Source organism: Belonocnema kinseyi, chromosome 8, assembly GCF_010883055.1.
Source record: "Belonocnema kinseyi isolate 2016_QV_RU_SX_M_011 chromosome 8, B_treatae_v1, whole genome shotgun sequence".
NCBI classification, from domain to species: domain Eukaryota; kingdom Metazoa; phylum Arthropoda; class Insecta; order Hymenoptera; family Cynipidae; genus Belonocnema; species Belonocnema kinseyi.
This window is the reverse complement of record NC_046664.1, coordinates 80315853-80337012: the sequence shown is the minus strand read 5'-3', so window position 1 is coordinate 80337012 and position 21160 is coordinate 80315853. Positions and strand designations below refer to the sequence as shown.

Genomic DNA, 21160 nt, shown 5'->3' with positions numbered 1-21160 from the left:
GAACAAATTAAGATAAAAATAATACATCCATTTAAAAATAATTTTGGATAATGTTGGGACCAGCGAAACGTTTGGCTGGCCCCGCCATGGTATTTTCCGAACCGGGAAAGACGAAAAGAATGCATCCATATAAAGTTAATTTTGGATAATGTCGGGGCCAGCGAAATGTTTCGCTTGCCCCGCCAGTGTTTTCTAAGAAATAAGGTACTTCTGGTGATGCAAACATTCTAATATTGATTGTACAAATTTGAACAGATTTTGCACTAAATATTTGGCCAAGAAAAAGATAAATTTGCGTGAGTGTTGGGGCCAGCGAAATGGTCCTCGCGTTTTTCTTCCAGAGCAGTTTCCCTGGTGGTCTTTAGATATTACTTGTTCATAAACATAACCAAAATTAAACTCTGAAACCAAAACTAGAGAATCGAATACAAAATGTTATGATGCAATTTATTAGGATCCTTAAATCGATCTTAATAAGTAATTCTCCTTACATTTCTGCAATATTTTTATTTCAGACAAAAAAACAAGGTAATAAACAATTATTAACGATAATAAAATAAAAGAAAAGCTAATTGTAAAGTAATATTAATACTTAAAGTTATAGGAAAATTTACTGTTTGGAATGCTACAGTGTAAGAGGAGAAATTTTAAACGATGCTAAATCCAATCAGCATAATTTTAGAGTAAAGACACAACATACAAAAATTTTTTGGTATAATAATATTTTTAATTGTTGAGCGGTTGTTGAAATTCTGTACTGATCATAGAACTGTTTTAAAAATATAATATTTTAGTACACCCTATTCATTCAGTTTAAATTGCTTCAAATGATTTAATCTTCTAATCAATTTAAACTATAAATTTTAAGTTAGAAATGACAAAACCTTAATTTTTGTACATAAATAGGTGTAAAAAAGCAAGAAAGTAAGATTTTTAAAGAAAATTTAAGTTTGTCAAAAGTGGACACAGTACCGTTTTTACTTTCTCTGCTTTAATATTACATATATTTGAAATCAGTTTTACTAACGCGTGGTAAGAGATACACAGCAAAGGTACGAATTTGCATTGGCATTAATAACACTTCCATCTCGTTTCCTATTTTAGCATTAATAGGATGAACAGTATAATTGTTTCCTGCTACATAATCTTTGTCGGTTACGGTGAAGTATGAGAATAGGTCCTAAAAAATATTTTTAAATGCAATAAAAATTTGTTTTTTATGAATTTACCATTGTTTACAAGACGACTAGCATTAATTAAGGGAAGGGAAAGAAAAACGGCCCGGGAAATGCAAAAGGGCAAAGATTAAGGCAGGGAAATGAAAAAGGAACGGAAAATAGAAGGGGTAAGGGGAAGAGACAAGGATGTTCACAGGGATGTGAAGCGAAACGACCAGAGATAGGGGAATTTACGAATATAGGGAAAGAAAAATAGCGAAATCCAGGAAGAGGGACTGGTTCAGAGTCAACAAAATAAAAAGGGATCGAAATAGGAAGAAGGGCAGACAAGGTTAGGCACGGCAAAAGTGGAAAGTCAAAAGGCACCGAGTCAAGATGATAAAAAAAGGATAGAGGTGGGAATAAGGCGACGGCAGGATAAGCGGAAGAGATAGGAACAGTGTTAGGGAAAGAGAAAAACTGGAAAGGGACAGGAATATGAAGAGGGATAGAATATAAGGAAACGGAAAAGAGACAGACATAGAGATATGTAAAGGATCAGGAATGTGGGAGAGGAAAGGCAAAGAGAAAGTAAATTAATCTTTAACGTCTTTAGGTGATATTATTAAGAAATATCCCTAGTGAGTGTTAGACATTTACTTGCCGCGTTGAGGATTAAAAAAGAAACAGGGACAAGGTATTAGACAGGGAAGATGAAAGGAAAAAATCTAGGGAGAGGGTCAGAAAATAAAAACCTACAGGGATACGAAAGTACGAAGTGAAAAAGATAGTAGAAGGAGACAAGACGATGTCAGGGGCAGAGATAGGGACAGGATTAGGAAAATGGAAGGTCCAGAAAAATAAGGAGATAGGGATAGTAATAGAAATTGAAAGAAGGGCATTGTAATGCATGAAGGCTGAGACACGGTCAGTGAGGAGTCAGGGAAATGAAAAGAATACGGACACGAACATAAAAAAATCCAGGGATAGGAACTGGTTTAAATATAAGGAAATGAAATGGAAGTGAAAAGTTCGACGGAAAATGGGAAACATTAAAAGTACCTGTATATTTATTGTAACTGGCTTAGAATATTTGATTGATTCGCCTGCTTCGAAGAGATGTTCAAGTCTTAATAAAACACTTCCGTCTTTCCAGGGTTCTAGAGTCAAGATATGAATGTTGGAAGGCAACCTTTCAACCAGACCAAAAATGTGTAAAAATGCAAAAAGAAATAATTTTTCATTCCTTCTGTACTTTAAGTTGATTTTAAATATTTCTAATAAGCATTAATAGGTGAGAAACAAAGACAAACATTGTGTGGCATATTCCGGATTTTCACTGCAGTCTGCCGTCATCTGAATTGTTCTACTTCAGCAATAATTTCGTATGGCTTCAAGTTATTTCAGGGACCATAAACAAAATAAACAATATAAATAATAGCAAAAAATTTAAAGTAACTTCAAATAACAAGACTTGCTAATCACTCGATTTTAGGCGGCGAATTTTTTGGAGGAAGTTATTATGTGCTTACATGCATCCTATAATTTTTTGTCCAATCATCATAGGATGTCGTTTCAAGAGGAGTGATAAAAATCCAAGGTCGAAGCGACAACCTCATAGCCTCATTTTTTTCCTGAAGTACAAATGAATCGGACTGACTTCCAATTAACACAGAATGCTCTACTCTAGCTACCAATCCTATTCCATAAGCAATTTCATTTAAAGCTTCGTTGACTCCAAAATTATCATCACACAACAATCTTCTGTGAACCTGGAACAGACGATTTTTAATTTTTAATATTCAAAAGAAACGGAAAAATGGATTAAAAAATTTCTCAACAGAAAATCCAACTAATCAAGATCAAAATTATTAGTAAAAAGTAATTAATAAAAAAGTTCTTCACCATCAGTTCAATTTCACCATCCCTTAAAATACTGCCTCCTTGTGCCCTGTCAGTAAGAGCAGGCATTTTTAATTTTCTTTCTTGATCGCTTATGGAAATTTTCGTCGTTACTGGATAGTAATTTCCAGCAACTGGCTCGTCGAGTTCTAACTTCCATGTGGGTCGTTCATTTCTCTTTCGTTTTAACATTGCTCGACCTTTTCTGTCAGTTAAAAATTCACCATTTGATTGCAATTCTGTTGTATATTTAGTTATTATTTCTTTTCCAAAACCGTCACTGTAATCATTTTATAGTTAAATATTTTAATGATAACCATGAAAATTAAGTTTTATCTGGAAGTTTGAATGATTTTTATAAATTGAGATTTATTCAAACAAATCGTACGTGATATCAATGGGACCAACAAGCCAGTTAAATTCGATTCTTTCTTCTCCATCGTAAACTCTTAACAACCTGGCTGATCCACTCGTTCATGGTCAGATGAAGTTCACCCACCAAAGGACCTATTATAATTTAATTTTTTCTTTTTCATGAAAATCAATGCTGCTTTGATTCTTTTTAAAACTAAAATATTAGTACTATTCAGAAAACTTATAAAAAAAACTATCTACAGCAGGGCCTAAAAGTCTGCAGTGGAAAATTAACTTACTTTTCTAAATAAAATTTCCGGTTTCATAACTAAATATTTTTTCACCCCTGTTTTACCCTTTCTCTATCTTTTTTTTCATTCAAATTTAAACTGATTTTTTAGAACCTGAGGAAAAAGGTTAAAAGTTAACGGTAAAAGGATCTATTATTTTGTTAAAGATGAATTATTCTGTTAAAAGTTTAACTATTTTTTGTACACAATCCAAATACTTGCTTGTAAATTAAATACTTCTTTGAAAATTCATCTGTTTCAGTAGAAATTTAAACGAAGGGAAGTGTCTCTGAAAATGAACAATTGTTTGGCGCAACGCTGATAGGAACATACTACTAGACTGTCCGACTGAAATTTCGTAGTTTCGAACCTGCTGATCAACAATATTATTGCAGAAGCTGTAGAAATGGCTAGATAAATTCGGGTGAAGCACCAAATATTTTAATTTTATGTACTCAAATATCGTTTAGGAAAATCTGCGATGCGGAAGGATAACGAACATTATTTTCGTATGAATCATAGTCAGTGTAGCATAATACGGTGGCACCATGTGCACATAAACCACCTCTAATCATTTTTGGCTTGCAGTTTTTCTTCTTCTATGAGCTCTTTATTAACGTTCACCTCCTAATCTTTCTGTAGCAATTCTCTGGCCAGTCCTGCATTCGCACCTTTTACCCTAATTGGTACATAGTACCTGTTTATTATATCGTTTTCTTGTTTGTTTTTCTCTTTTTATTAGTTGTTGGCATTATGTGCTGCCATTTATTTGCTTATTTGTTTTACTCTTTTAAACATTAGGATATGCTGCTGAGTATTAATAATAATTGATATTTGATACTAAGATTTTAGAATTAAAATTTTTAGATTTGTAGAACCATTTCGCAATGGCTATGTTTGCGAAAAAAATGTACACGGAACAAAGGGATAGATATGATTATGCTGCTGTACTCGAATTTGCAACTCGTGGGCGTGACGCATTCAATTCACCAGCACTTATCGTCCATGTGCAAATGAGACTATGCAATAATATTAATCAGTCTATCCTTGATGAAATATTTTTAATGGAGCGTATTCTATCTCGTCTAAAATTGAACGTATTGACACAAACTGCGAATAATAGTTGCGTGATCTATAATGGTGTACGTGATATAAAGAAATGCAGAATCAACGTTTTTGTATCACGGAATAATTATATTGCAGAAGAGATCCTCTCACACTACTTAGATGCTCGAGGTTTCATTTTTTGCCGTTGTTGCCTGGATTACGCTTCATTATAAGGCTCTACATTATAAACGATCAGCAAATTATTCTTTTGCAGGGACTTTGCAGCATGGCAATGAATTGCACAAGATTAAATGACAAACACAGGTTTACATATAAAAAATTTTACTCAATTTCTCCTATCACAAAGGAACAGTTTCTTGCACTTCTAACTTTTCAGGAACCAGTATCCTGTCAAGGCGATCGTAGGTACGTAACAAAAAGGAACATGAGACCGACTTTGGAAATAAGATACATCGAAAAGAGTAGCACCTTTAACACTCTGCCACAATCATATCGTGTGCATAAAGGATGCTTCATAGTGAAACCTGCACTGATAGTGTTAACAAATGTATTTGTACTCGATATTCATGGACCATATTTCTCAGACAGTAGAAACAGCGATGCTGCTATGCTTCGAAATGAGTTTGAAAGAAATGAGGATATGATGAACCAGTGATTCTTTGAAGGATCAATTATCGTGATTAACAGAGGCTATCTAGCAGCCTTAGAATTATTGCATCAATTATCACATTATTTGAGATACCTGGTGCAAATGAAGGGCTGGTTAGAGAATTGCTAGAGCGAGCTCGGGAGGTGAATGCTGTCCAAGCGCTCATAGAAGGGGAAAACCTGAAAGCCACAAATGCTTAGAAATGGATGCTCTTGGGCTCTCAGCATGTGCAAAACTTTCCACATTTAACTTTGGAATTTTTCGGAGACTTGACTGTTGGAGTTTATAAGGCCAACTTGGCTCTAGGATACATCAAAGATAAGCTGCAAAGAGAGGATCAGGAAGAGCTTTAATTCCAAGTTTCGGGGCATGCGCTGATGGTCATAGAACCATAATTAAAAAGGTTGAGATTCTTTTCATGATTCCGTAATGCGACTCAACATCAAAATTTGGATTGCAACATGACGCTCAGGACTGAAATCACCCTGACCCTATATAGGGCTATTATTTTACGTGCCGATATGAAGCACGAACCCTTAGCTCGTGTGAACATGTTGCCCTCGTATTGTTATACATTGGTTCTGCTTGATACGAAAATAATGTTCGTTATCCTTCGACATCCTTTCACAATGTGATCGTGGACGCTGATCACAGACCAGAACAACAAATCTCAAGCTAAACTGACCTTTTTCGGATTCCCTATTTCGAATTAAATTTTCCATCACAGCTATTTGACTATGAAAAATTAGCAACATTTAGGGCTTCACCAGAGGTTATCTAGCAATTTTTAGAGCCTTTAAAATAATATTATTGATCAGCAGGTTCCAAACTACAAAATATTTGTCGGGTAGCCTAGTGAGGATGACTTGTGGGCTTTGCGACAAACAGTTACCATTTCCGATTTGATCTTTTTTAATATTGTGAAAAAAGGAATTTAAGTAATGCAATGACGGCTATCGATTTATTTTTCGACCTTCGGAACTCGATATTATTCAGCAGCAGATCCGATTCAACAAAATATCAGTCGGAAAGGCTTGCTTCTATGAGTGCTGTGGCAAACACTTCCCATTGGGCACAAAATTTGGCGACGTTTTTACAACATCTTTACGACAACTTTACGACATACTATGTTCATGTCGTTAAGGTCTCTTTACGATATCGTAAATGAGTGATATGATTTGACGATGTATTTACGATATCGCAAAGACACCAAAACGACATGGACATAGGATGTCGTAAAGTTGTCGTAAAGTTGTCCCAAAGATGTCGTAACGATGTCGTAAAGACGTCGCCAAATTTTGTGCCCACTGGGTTATCTTTAACAATTGAATCTTTAACATGGATTTTTGTGTTCAAGAGACCAAAAACTATAAAATATCTCAGTTTGGGAAGGTTTTACCAAACGATTTCTCTCATTTGTTTTTTGCGAAGAGCTTTTCTTTTGTTAAAAATGTTTTATAAGTTTTGTAAAAAATTAATCTTTTTTGATGAAGGGTTTAATTATTTTTTTTATTACTCTTTTTTGGTTGACCTCATTTGCATTAAATATACGATTAAACCTTTTTTGTTGAAATATCAACTGCTCATTTTTCATTAACAACTCATTTTTTTCAATTAAAACGTTATTCTTTCCGTTTCAAAATTAAACTACGCGTTTGAAAAATTCATCTTTTTTTTTAATATTCAACTATTTGGTTGAAATTAATTTTCTTTCTTATTCAGAATTCTTCCTGAGTTGAAAATTTTACTTTTTATTTGAAAATTCGACTTTTTTCTTTGAATTTAGCCAGTTCTTATTTAAATTTTTTAAATTTTTCGATTTCAATATTACGTATCAAATCTTTTGTGGATGATTATTATTTCTAGCTTGATCTAAGACGTTTTGATTAAAAAATAATTTCTTTTTGGCTAAAAAAATTTTCGTTCAAAATTTACATTTTTTGTGGAAAAATCGTTTTTTCTGCTTGACTTCAATTATTTATAATATACAATGGAAAAATTTTTTAGTTGAAATAATGAATGTTAAAAATCTTAATGACATTTGACAAATTCATCATTTGAAATTAATATTACTATATAATTTGATTGAAATTTTTCTTCTTTCTCACTTATAATTCCTCCTTAGTTAGAAATTTCAAACTTTTATTGGAAACTCGTACTTTAGTCGAATTCCACTGCTGTTATATAGAATAAAATTTTTTTGTTACTGTAATAACAAATCTTAAATTTTTCTTGGACAATTCATCTTTATCAAATAGTCTTTTAATTTAAAAATTCAACTTTTTTGTTAAAAATTCTTATTTTTATTTGAAGATTCAACTACCTGATTAAAAACGAAGTTTTTGTTAAAAATTTCACCGTTTTGTAAAAGATGTAAGGTCTGGCGAGAAAATTAAAGAATTTGGTTGACATTTTTCTTCTTTCACTATCATAATTCTTTTTTCGTTTCTAGTTTCTCGTTGTGAATTAATCTCGTTCTGAATTAATCTCTCTTATTCATAATTCTTTCTTAGTTGCAAAATTGAAATTTTGATTGAAAATTCGTTTTTTTTGTTTTAAAAATTCATCACTTTTCGTAGATACTTGACGCTTTTTTGTTTAAAAATGCAAGTCTTTAGTTACAAATCATTTGTTTTGGTTAAGTATTTAACTATTTTATTAAATATTTGATTTTTTCTTAAAAAATTATCCTTTTTGGTTGAATATTTAACTGTTTTATTGAAAAATTCGACTTTTCATACTGAAATTTAACAATTGGTTTAATTTTTTTCAAATGTAATCATTTTTGGTTCTAACTTAATGTGTTTTATTGACAATTTTCATGATTGGTTTAAAAATTCATAAAAAATGTAGGGTCTGAGGAGAAAATTTAAAAATATTCTTGGCACTATTCTTCTTTCTCACTCAAAATTCTTTCTTAGTTCCTAGTTTCTCGTTTTGAATTAATCCTTTTTGGTTCAAAATTGTTGAAAATTCAACTACTATTTATTTAAAAACGAATTGTTTTAACGAAAATCAACTGTTTTGTGAGAAATTCGTTATTCGACAAAAAATTAAACAATTTCGTTAAAATTTTACTTCTCTCCTATTCATAATTTTTTCTTAGTTGAAAAATGAACTTTTTAAAATAAATTTATGTTGAAAATTCAACTTTTGTTTTGAAACATTTTTTTTTAAAATGTAATGATTTTTGGTTTTAAGTTGAAGTGTTTAAGTGAAAATTTGTATCTTCTCAGTGGGCACCAAGTTTAGCGACGTCTTTACAACATCATTACGACATCGTTATGACAACTTTACGACATCCTACGTCCATGTCGTTATGGTGTCTTTACGATATCGTAAATAAGTCGTAGGATCTGACGATGTCTTTACGATATCGCAAAGACACAGAAACGACATGAACATAGGATGTCGTAAAGTTGTCGTAAAGATGTCGTAATAACGTCGCCGAATTTCGTGTCCACTGGGTTAGGTTTACAAATTTATATCTCTTGTTATAAATTAGTTTAGTTATGATATCCTTACGACAACTTTATGACATCCTATGTCCATGTCGTTTCGGTGTCTTTGCGATATCGTAAAGACATCGTCAGACCATACGATTTATTTACGATATCGTAAGGAAACCTTAACGACATGGGCATAGGATGTCGTAACGATGTCGTAAAGACGTCGCTAAACTTAGTGTCCACTGGGAAATTACTGCCCCTCTTTGGAGTCTTTAGTTAATTCGATTTTTGACGACAATACACCGATAAATCGTCTTTAGCGGTGTTCAGAAGTAAGAAAAAATATTCAAAACAAAACCCCATTCTCTAATGCACGTTTATCAGAGTTAGCGACTAAAAAAATAAATGAATACATTCATGATAAATAATGAATAATAATAGTTAAAAATACTGATACCGAAATTACCTTGTTTTTTACCTTATTTGTTGCATGACTATTTGAATTTTCAGTTAAATCGTCCACCTGAACTCTCTTTTTTTGATCATTTTTGCTCACATAATATGACAAAATAGCCCAAAGGAGGTATTCTAGTTGCCAAAAATACAAGTTCATATGAAGCAGAGGTTTCCCGACCAGGAATTCTTTTAATTATTGTCGAAATTGGTACTATTTGTGTTACGACTACGTTTCCTGGAAGAATCATACTAATTATACTTAGTGGACATAAGACACTATTTTTATTTTCGTTATCTGTACATACAAGCTACAGCTGCCCGAAAATCTAGAACTTCTAATCGCGCATTCCCTGTAAAAATGGAAAAGTTAATTTGTGTGTGTTAAGCCTGCGTTCCGACTGGTACGCCGCTGCTGAAACGAAGTCCATAAAAGCCCGGGCTGTGAGAAGATACTGACATTTGAAGGGTCCGCGGTCTAAACCTGTTACCTGCTTATAACGTCTTATGGGAAATACGCGATTTTTCTTACAACGGCTCAGTTTACTCGTAAAATAGGCTAGTGGGACATATGTCAGAGTGTGCTCCGTTATGTGCATATGTGTATCGAAAGTTTTTTGTGGCTAATTTCACGTCACGTTCGATGTTGTCGTCTACAGATCGCTGTAAAGATGAAGCCCTTGTGAATTACATGCGAATAGCTTTAAATTGTCATATAAATTTCGATTTTGATTAAAGTTTTGTGAAACTAACGTGTATTGTATGAAATTCCAGTTAGCGGGTTTAGACCGCGGACCCTTCATTTAATTATTAGCAGAAATAAATTATGTTAAGAACCTTTTTTCATTAGGGACTCACAAAAATTGAAGCGAAAGAAGGAAAGCGCAAGGAGGAGGGCAAAGGTTCGCAAGATACTCAGAAATCGGAATTAATAAAAAAATATAGAAGTCGCAGACATTAGGCTATCTGATAACGCTCTTATAGTGACAGCATATAATTCACCTCAGGCAAAACTAGATGTCAACGACCTTAATTTAATTTTTGAAACCGGGAAAAAGGTTTTTTTGCACGGTGACTTAAATGCTAAAAATATGGGGAAATCCTTTAGGATTTTGCGATAAAGAAAATTGATCAAATTTTAGCTCCAGATAATTTTACTCTTTATCCTCAGAATAACGCAATTCCTAGCATTGTTGACATGGGCATAGCCAAAAATATTGATTTCGATTAAAACTAGAGGTCTCTCATGAACTTTCCTCCGACCATAGCCCAGTTAAGATTACTGAAAATAGTTTTACTACTCTGTAAACGTACAAATGTGATATTTTAAACTGTAAAAAGGCTAACTGGCCGAAAATGAAAAGTATGATTAATAATGATCTTGTACTCAATCCAAAGCTTAATGCAACATAGGACTCATACTGTTGTATTGACTCGCTTGTAGATGTTGTAAATAAAGCCACTTGTTTGTGTGTCCTAGAAACAGTTGAATACAAATATAAACCTTTGCCTTGGCACATTAAGAAAATTATTAAAGATAGAAATACATTGCGAAGAATCTATCAAAGAACGAATAGGGATATTGTATTTACGGTTAAAAATAAATCAGGGAACAAAATTCTCAGAGAATTCTTTAAATTTGAAAATTCTAATTGGAATGAAAAACTTACCAATCTACTAATCAAGAACAATAGACTTTGAAAATCGCAAAATGCCTTAGTCAGAAAAACAAAAATACTATTTCTACAGTCCATAGAAAAAACTCTTTAATAATCACAGATGATGGTAAGGAAAATATTTTAACACTTCATCATGACTCAGTACATCACTTGACAAAAAATATGCTTGATTATGATATCAAGCAGTAAGTTAATACAAAATATAATTAAGTATTAGAAGAAACACTGGATAAGAACGATGTAAATCAGGTGACTCGAAGACAAATCAGGAAAGCAATTATGAGAACTAGATTGAGAAAGACATTGAGGCTAGATGAGATCCAAAATATAATTTTCAAAAAACTTGCTAAATAAGGCAATATTTCAGATGACGCATATTTTTTATGCCAGCCTAATGTTAGAACATTTCCCAAAATTGTTGAAGACTACCAATATCTTGCCTTTTCATAAACCAGGAACGGATAAATGCAGTCTAGTTAGTTATCGACCTTTTAGTTTGGTATTCACACTCGGAAAACTTTTTAAACAAATTATATATCATTGGATTCAGAGCCAGAATACTTTTAGCTAAATATATGATCAAAATTGTACAAAGCTATTCTGAAAATAGGAAATTTGTTGTCACTATAAATGAAAAGATTTATAACGAGCAAGGCGTAGGGGTAGAAAAAAAGATCTCTGAATTCTATGTGTTTAATAAGCTAATCAAACTCAAGCTTGAAGTTAAATACCTTGGTTTAATGTTACAATTTAAACTCAATTTCAAAGCATACATAAGCTAAATTGGAATCCCTCGAATATGATACCTAATTTTAAATATACTATAAGTAACAAAATTTTGTGCTCAAAACCCAAAGCAATGTTTTTCAATTCACACGTACCTTCAGCAACCGGAAAAATCCTACCCGTAGCTGTAATCGTGAATGAAGCTGATCATCCTTACACAATGCTCTAAAATACTTTTTTGAATTTCTACTCATTGAAAACCTTTCATAAACTTAGGCTTTCATGTCTAATCTGCTTGCGTTTCCTTTATAGCAAACTGTCGATTCATTATCTCTTACCTATAGAAGCAGGTTTTCAATACTAGTTGTACAAAAACATACACTCACGCATATGAAACTCGGGATCTAAAACGTCGTTTCTTTTCCTACTATACACTACTTAAAGTCAAGGAATATAGGAAAGGATCACTTCAGTTAGTCTTATGATAAACCGAAAACCGAAGAAAGCTATCCCAATGATTCTCGTAACGGTTCCTAATACAAGACAGGCTAAGAGACCTACTTCGTCTCCAGTTTTTCGCTTTCATTTGAATAAAACATAAATAAAGCAAATACCAGGGGTGTTAGTTGAAGTTCACCGGTTTTATTCATAGATGTCGCTAGAGTTATGTATACATTTCTATGATTCGGCATCTATGTCATATTTTTCTATGGACAATAACCTTCAAAAATACACAATTCCATTCTGCCAAAATAATAGCATCATAGTTGTTTACCTCACTGAATATGTCGAGTTTCGTTCTAAGTAAATTTCATTTGCGGCATTCGTTGCTTTTCTTATTTCATCAAAAGAAAAAAGCAGTTGAAGCTCATCGATTGCTGGTAGAAACTTATGGTGAACATGCTCCAGTGATTAGAACATGTAAGGCATGGTTTCAACAATTTAAAAGTGGAGATTTCGATTTAACAGACAATGAACATCGTGGAACAGCGAAAAAGTTCAAAGACGAGGAATTGTAAGCGTTATTGGATGAAGACCCAACCCAGTCGCAACAACAATTGGCACTAGCACGAAATGTGACCCGAGGAGCAATTTGCCAACGCTTAGAAGCCATGGAAAAAATCCAAAAGTATGGAAAATGGGTACCACGCCAACTGAACGATAGACAAATGGAGAATCGAAAAACCATTTGTGAAATGCTGCTTGAACGGTTCGAAAGAAAATCTGTTCTGCATCGAATTGTCATCGGGGACGAAAAATGGATTCATTTCGAGAACCCAAAGCGGGAAACAATCATGGCTTTCACCTTGTGAGGTCGGCCCATCGACCCCGAAGACATGGCAAAGTTATCCTACAATATGACAACGCACCGTCTCATACCGCTAAAGTGGCGAAGAATACATTAAAAGCATTGAATTGAAAAATATTATCGCGGCCGCCGTACTCTCCAGACCTCGCCCCGTCCGACTATGACCTTTTCGCATCGATGGGACAATCACTCGCAGACCAGCGCTTCCCTGATTCTGAAGAAGTCGAAAAATTGCTCATTGAATGGTTTGCCTCGAAAGAGAAAAAGTTTTTTTGGAGTGGTATCCATGATTTGCCTGAAAGATGGGCAAAATGTGTAGAATCCAATGGTCAATACTTTCATCTTTAGACTAACAATAACAAAAATGACCTACTTCTCAGCCACGTGATTGAAGACTTTATGTACATACGCATACGAAATTTTGCAATTGAAGTCCAAGAGCACAGATTTGGAATCAGATACCGGAAGTCTAATGTTACACCTCTCAAAAACCCAGATGAAACGTCTACCAAATTTAGCCCTACCGATAAAGAAAATCCTCCAACGATAAATATTAAAAGTAATTTCGGTCTACATGCCGAGTCATCTGACCCGCAACACATTGTTGAACGTGAAAAAATTGTCTCTAACATTCTTAAAATTCCAAGCACAGATAATTTCAAAAAAAATAACCTACAGAGAACTAACCAAACTAGTCTAAAATATTATTAATAAGAAACCAGTCGTCCCTGATTCATTTTCTAATTCAGTCATAAAAAAACTTCTTATCTAGTTCTGCACTCTCCCATTGCATGGACCAGTAAGTTGTGACGTGCTGTTTTAAAAATTCAAGGTTCATATGCTTGCATTCAGAAACAGACCTTAAGGCTCAGAAGTACCAGTACTTGGCAACGTCGCATAAGAAAATGGTCGGACGGCACCATTGCCTACTTTTTTTTACTTTTGGAAGATATCTCACATTTTAGTTCTTCTCAAATAAGGCAAGATAAATTGCAATCAAAGAGCTGCAGACTTATTAGTCTTTCTAATACAACGATGGCCATTACCTTTTAGACAAATTTTTTTCGGTAGGAAAATATAGTTATGATTTCCTTCACAAAAATGCGATTTTGGAAGAATTTCTCGTGAAACAAGTCAACCAGGCCGGGGAAAAACCTACGACATGCATTTCGAACCCACTAACCCCTTTCAACTCTTTTCTGCAACTTATATTTCTACGAAGATTGTAAAAGGTGCATATTCCTTGAACTATTATATACATGAATAATAATGATTCAAAAGATTTACAAACTTTACCTGTGTAATCTGTTACTTGATAAGATTTTCCTCTGACGGGACGTCTGATGAAAGTTCTAAGACGTTGACTCGTTGGATTGTATACGGTAACTATAAAGTTTTTATTAACTTCTGTGTGTTCACAGGAACTAATATTCAATAATGGACAAGAATGGAATTCTAGAGAATCTTGGTCCTCGGATTTTTCTCCATTTCGTAACATTTTTCTAAAAATGAATTTGGAAATTAGTGACTTTAAGTTGTACGAGGTCTGTTCAAAAAAATACGCGGATTGTTTGAATTTCGCGGCTCGAGTTCGTTTCAGAAGAATCCGCTTGGTGTCGCTAAGTTTGTGCAGATCAGCTGTTTAAAACGCGGTATTCCAGTCGCAGATATCTTCATTTGTTATAAGCTACACGGTTTTAAGTAAAGAGTGTTTTTTTTTGTTTATCGGATTGTAAAATAGACAGCCTGAAAGAAAAACGAATTGCTGTGAAATTTTGTGTGAAACTCGGGACATCTGTAACTGAAACATTTGCCATGCTCAATACGGCCTACGGTGATGTTGCCATGAAGCGTACTGCATGTTTCAAATGGCATGAACGTTTCAAGGGTGGCCGACAGTCGATTGACGATGATGAGCGTCCTGGGCGTCCTTCAGCGTCAACTGACGACCCACACGTTGACAGTCAACACCCTGGTGTGCGAAAATCGACGTCTCACCATTAGGGAGCTTGTCGAAGAGTGTGGGATATCAGTTGGATCTTATTACGAGATTTTGACTGAAAAATTGAAGATGCACCGCGTCACTGCGGAATTTGTGCCACGTCTGATGACCGACGACCAAAAAGCCAATCGCGTCCGGGTGTCTCAGGAACTGCTTGATTGTTCAGATGAAGATGAGAACTTTTTGTCACGAATTATAACCGGCGATGAATCATTTTCTTGTTCCCAAAACTAAAAAAACCCCTCAAAGGAAGAAGATTTAAGCCAGACGTGTAACTTCCAAATAAAGTACTTTTTTATGCCCTCAATCCGCGTATTTTTTTAACTGACCTCGTATATTTGGACAAATATGTATTAAAATGTGGAATATGCTAAAACCCATCACTTAGTTTACTTATTAATTTTCCAAGCATATATAAATTTCTGGCGATGTTTAATAGATATCTCAGGCTCAAAAAGGAGTGTAGCTAAACATTATTTATAAAATTATGGATAATATTGTCATACTTTATTGAAACTTATTTCGAAAAAGAACTAAAGGCGAACTTTAGAAAAAATATTTCAAGTTAGAATTGTTTGTTTGACAAGAATTATTATTGAAAGTTTTGTGTTTCCTTAAAGTAAAACTTGCGATTCTAATTTCTTCCTAGCTTCGTAATGATTATTTCATTCCTTCAAGGATTCACTTCAAATTTCATTAACACTTCTTTAATTCACACAAATTACTTATAAATTATATAATTGTTATTTTTATGAACAATATTTTTCCTAAATGGAATTATATTACAAAAGCGTAACAAAAACATTTATAGAGAATTTTTCTAAGAACGATATGAGCCCTACAATATCAGGATTAATTAAGAATTGCAACATTTACATAAAGAGAAAACCAAAAGGTTAAACTTCAAATAACTATTGATAAATAAACAATGCATTAGGCTGATATATTTTTTTTGAATATTATCCTTTATATTTTAAATCATTTATAACAATGCTCATTTTTGAACTTCAAATAACTATTGAGCATCCTTAAAAGAAGAATAAAAATAAATCAAATTGAAAGGAAGTAACATAAATTAATAATTAAAAAAAAATCAAACCTCAAGATATTGGAACTAATTTTCTCTCCATCTTCTATACTTTTGGATAATAGTTGAACATAATCGTGTGCAACCAATTGTTTTTCTGTTCCTGTAATAGCATCGTGATGTCGTAAGACGCCCATGGCTTCGTGGAATTTAACCAACGCCAAATTATCTGGCTCATTGCTTACAACTGAAAGTTGTTTAACTACCTAAAATAAAGTTTTAATTACAAAAATCCTAAAGTATTACTTGTTTTCGAAAAGCACCTTCACCTGATTGAGAATTTCTTATTAATGCAGGGCCTAGAATTTTTAGAATTTCGAACTAAACATCTTTTGTGTGTCGATGAATTTTCAACAAAATAGTTAAATACTTAACTATAAAAAACTAATTTTTAACCAAAAAGTTGCATCTGTAACCAAAAAAGATTGAGTTTGGGCCAAAATTTAATAAAGAAGTTGGAATTTTAATGCAAAGATATTTTTTATATTTCGACCAAATAAGATTGAAATTTGTCTAAATAATTCAAGCAGTGGAATTCATCTTGAGAGACGAATGCTAATCAAATAATTTTATTTAAACCAAATAATAATTTAATTTTGAATAAAATAATTCTATTTAAAAAAAAGATTTTTTCATTTTTGAAAAATAAGAATTTTAATGATACTAATTTAAATTAATAATTTAATCAATCAACCGAAATATTAAAATATTAAAATTAATAAATAAAGGTCATTTTCAGCCAAATAACACAACCCCCAAAAAATTGTCTGGAATCCAGGCTAAACCACTATACGTATACGTTTTTAAGGTCTCTGAAACCGAATCCGGGGTCAGTTTGACTCCATAAGGTCAAGGTCAACATTAATTAAAGGTCAGAATAAAGAAAACCATCCGCTTAGATGAAACCATTGGTTCGGAGAAAACCTCTTTTCTCAAACTTTGTTGAGTCGCTGAATCTGAATTTGGAGTCAATTTGACTCCACTAAGTCAGAGTCAAGGTCGAGTGAACGTCAAAATAAATAAGAGCATTTAATCGGCTAGAAACACTACTTTAAAACGTTTTTTGGTTCTTTAAATCCTAATCAGATGTCCTTTTTAGCCAAACAAGTCAAGGTGAAGGTCGTCCCAAGGTAAAAATTCTGAAAACCATGGTACCGAACTTAAAAGGCCGAACTAACCCTAGATTCAGATTCAGCGACCCAAAAAAGTCTAGGAGTAGAAGTTTTTTCTAAGTCCAGGTTTTTCTGAATTTTTATCGGAGGATGACCATCATCCCGATCTGTACAGGGTAAAAATGACCCCGGTAAAAATGATCTGATGTGGTCAAAGCGACCCCCGATTCGGATTCAGCGATTTCAAAATCATCTGAAAGTACAGGTTTTCTTCAATACAACGGTTTTCTCCATTTTGAACTTCACTTGACCTTTTTCTGACCTGTTGTGGTGAAAATGACCCCGTATTCCGAATCAGGGACTAAAAAAATGTCTAAAAGTAGAAGTTCTCTCCAAATCCATGTTTTTATAAATTTTTAACTTGAAACGATCTTCATCCCGATCTGATGGGGTAAAAATGACCTCGGATCCGGATTTACCGAGTCCAAAAACGTATTAATGTAGAGAGATTTACTTCGACTCAACGATTATTTCTCATGTTGACCTTTACTTGAGCTTGACCCTCACCTGATGGGGTCACTCTCAACCTGGATTTGGATTCAGCTACCCAAAAATGTCTGATACTAAAGGTTTTTTCCGATCTATTGGTGTTCTCCAATCCAAGGGTTTCTTCATTTTGACCCTCAAATGACCTTTATTCTGGCCTAATGTGGTCAAAATGACCCCGGATTCGGATCCAGGGACCCTTCTAATAACGTCTGCGAGTAGATGTTTTCTCCGATTCAATGATTTTCACCATTTTGAACTTCAATTGACCTTAATCCACCTACTGGGGTCAGGTTGAGCCCGGATTTGGATTCAGTGGCCTCAAAAACGTATGGGTGTGGTGGTATAGCTCGAGATGCAGAAAAAAATTTTGTTCGTCTGTGAAATAGGTTTTATTAAATAAGTCCCTGTTTAAGTGTAAAAACGAGAAATATTGAAAAAGAGGATAATCGGTCAAAGACAGTAAAGTTTGCGACAAATAAATAGAATTTTTTTATAATTGATGGACTAGAGAAGAATATTTTTAAATAAGGCTTAAAGTTACTTAATAATTATTTTTAAATACTGGATCAAAAGGAAAAAATTTGGCTGAGAAAATAAAGTTAATTTTTTGCTGCAGATCTAATCATTTTGAATTACACAAAGTGAGTCAAAATAGTGTAAATGTAGGCCCTTTATTAATGATAATATTATATCAGTAATGATAATCATGATAAATTAATATATCTAGATAAAAGGTAAATTAGTTATTGTTGGAGTTTAAGTTCGTATAATATAAATGTATTTATTTGGTTTCATTTTTATTATTGTTTTTCTATTTGGTTATGATTAGTAAAAAGTAGGATAATATGAATTGAAAAGAATTTATGTTTTTCAAAGAAACAAAAAAATTAACTTTTGATCAATATTTTATGGCTAATGGTAAGATGAAATTTGGAGTTTCAGCTTGATTTATCTAACATTCATTAGCAAAACCTCTAAAGATAATTTTATTTTTGATAAAAAACAAAAATAAATTTACAGTCGAATCTGGATTAAGTGATTCTTGATTCAGTGTTTCCGAGAATTGACACCGCGCCCCGGGGATAAATGAGAGCAGTTTGGGGAGATGTGCGGTGTTCACTCACGCGTGACAAAACAGAAAAAGGAACAGGAGAGCCAAAACAGTACCGAGACTCTAGACTGATTGTCACCGCCAATCACAAAACCGACACTAAATGCAGATTTGACTTATTTTTTTGCCAACTTGAACAAATTTAGGGGCGATGTACACGGAAATTCGACAAAAAAATTCAAACGCATTTTTGGTCCACCGTAGTGAGCATGTTCAAAAATGATAAAAAATGGAAAAAAGTTATCTTTTTTTCGTACTTGTTGAGTTTATCGAAGTTAGTATACCACATGTCAGCATTTTGGTAGATAAAATCGTTTCCCATAGTAATTAGAATATTATTTGTCCTGTAGGTACTTGATTGTCTCTTAACATACGACAAAAATTGATATACCTGAGAAATAGATTTTGAATTATATAATTATCTTAGAAAGAAATTATTGCTTATTATTATAAACTAGAAAAAAATGGGGACAAATAATGCGAAATTCTGGAATGATAAAATTTCCGAAATTATAAAATTGACAAAAACTAAAAATCCCGATTTGGAAAACGTTATTAATTAGAAATAATATAAATAAATATTTTTATCGAATAATTTTTTTTAATGGTTGAGGTTTATTAAATTATTGCTTGCACGTGTTTTTAAATTATTTTTTTTTACAATTGTGATACACTTTTTTTCATTTATATTCAATTTTTATTTCATTTTTTCTTTATTTGTGATTTTAAATTCAAACCAAAATTTTTAAAAACTTGAAACATTTAAAAAAAATTGTTTTAAATTCGTGAATTTTCTAGTTCGCACATTTGATATATAGGCCATTTTCTGCGGGTAATTATATTATTCGTGAATTTTACAATTCGGGATAAATGTGCTATGCTAGCAAGAAAAAAATCTGCTGCGCTTGCAAGTTTGAGCGCACCTTTCAAAATTAAAGGTTAAAGCATTAGCAACTGTCATTTGGTGATTGTAAATTCTCTTTTGTTAAAGCTCTTTCGGCTTTAACGAACAAATTCTCATGAAGTATCTCATGCTGTAAAACAAAATGTTATTGTATCTTGTGTCCTTTTTCCAGAATGTTAATTTTTTAAAATTTTTATATATTTTTATAACCAGAGTTTATAACAAATTTGTAGATATTATGTAGTTAAACCACTTTTGTAGTTTTTTCGTCTCGTATGACATTGTTCTAAAACTTTAATTTTTTTATTTTCAATCTTGATTTTTACGATTGAAAGAAAATCAACTTTTTTTATCTGAAAATGATTAATAAAAAAATTACAGATCTTTTTGAGTGAACAACTTTTGTCTTTAAATTTTAGTTCGTACCATGTGTCGATTTTCAAAAAATTTAATGCACTCATTTTGAATGTTATTTTTTACGAACAAAACAAAAAATACGTATCCTATCAAAAATTATTAATGACAAATTTAAATAAGTTTTCAATATTTTTTGGAAGAAAAATTTTTTTCTATTTATTTTTGTTATAGCTTATGTCGTTTTTCCAAAAATTAAAAAAAAATTTTTATTGTTGTTTTTTCGAAAAAAAAACAACAAAAAATACGCGTCGTATCGAAAAGTGATTAATTATAAATATAAAGATTTTTCATAGTCCGCAATTTTAATTTATTTATTTTTTCGTATCTTGCATAGTTTGACCTCAAAATGAAATGTTTGATTATTTTCGTACCATCAAAATTGAATTTTCAACTTTTTGGAAAAATTGAAAAAGTTGTTATGATAATCTTTTGGGGCTTTCAAAATTCAACGTTTTTCTTCTTTTGAGTTCTATTCATATAATGCGATGTTTGGCCTAAAATTTCTATTTTAGTTTGTTTTGTTGGATTTTGGAAAAGTTAAAAGGATAAATTGTTCGAGTTTTCAAATACTATGTTAACTATACGTAGAATTTGTAAATAATGAAAAATGCGGTTTTAAATAATTTAAAAATACGCTCACTTTTTGAATTTTCATCCAAAATAGCTGTTTTATGAACTCGTTCTTTCTTTTTAGGCCTTAAGAAAGTGTAATAAAGCTTAATCAAATTTGAAATTTGGTCATATAAAATATTGAAATTGTATTAAAATTTTTGATCTAATAATTTAAAACTACCACATTATGAAATTTAAAATTGATAACCTCTGCCTAATAATTACGACTTTTCAAAATACCAGGTGTATACATATGAAACCGGTATTTTTTCAAGAAAAAAACACATTTATTTCAAGAGAATGATAACAAATATTTTATTCAAAGTATGC

At 32.5% G+C, this 21160-nt stretch overlaps 1 protein-coding gene across 1 annotated transcript in view; it reads right to left on the bottom strand.

Annotated features, from left to right (window-relative positions):
• Positions 1-985: 985 nt before the first annotated feature.
• LOC117178568 (lysosomal alpha-mannosidase-like) overlaps positions 986-21160 on the bottom strand; it is a 37695-nt gene continuing 17520 nt past the window's right edge. The window contains 9 exon segments of the mRNA XM_033369997.1: positions 986-1180; positions 2220-2371; positions 2692-2929; positions 3063-3339; positions 3448-3509; positions 3511-3566; positions 9426-9560; positions 14333-14538; positions 19155-19288. Of these exon segments, the coding sequence (XP_033225888.1) occupies positions 998-1180; positions 2220-2371; positions 2692-2929; positions 3063-3339; positions 3448-3509; positions 3511-3566; positions 9426-9560; positions 14333-14538; positions 19155-19288 (1443 nt within the window). The 3' untranslated portion in view covers positions 986-997.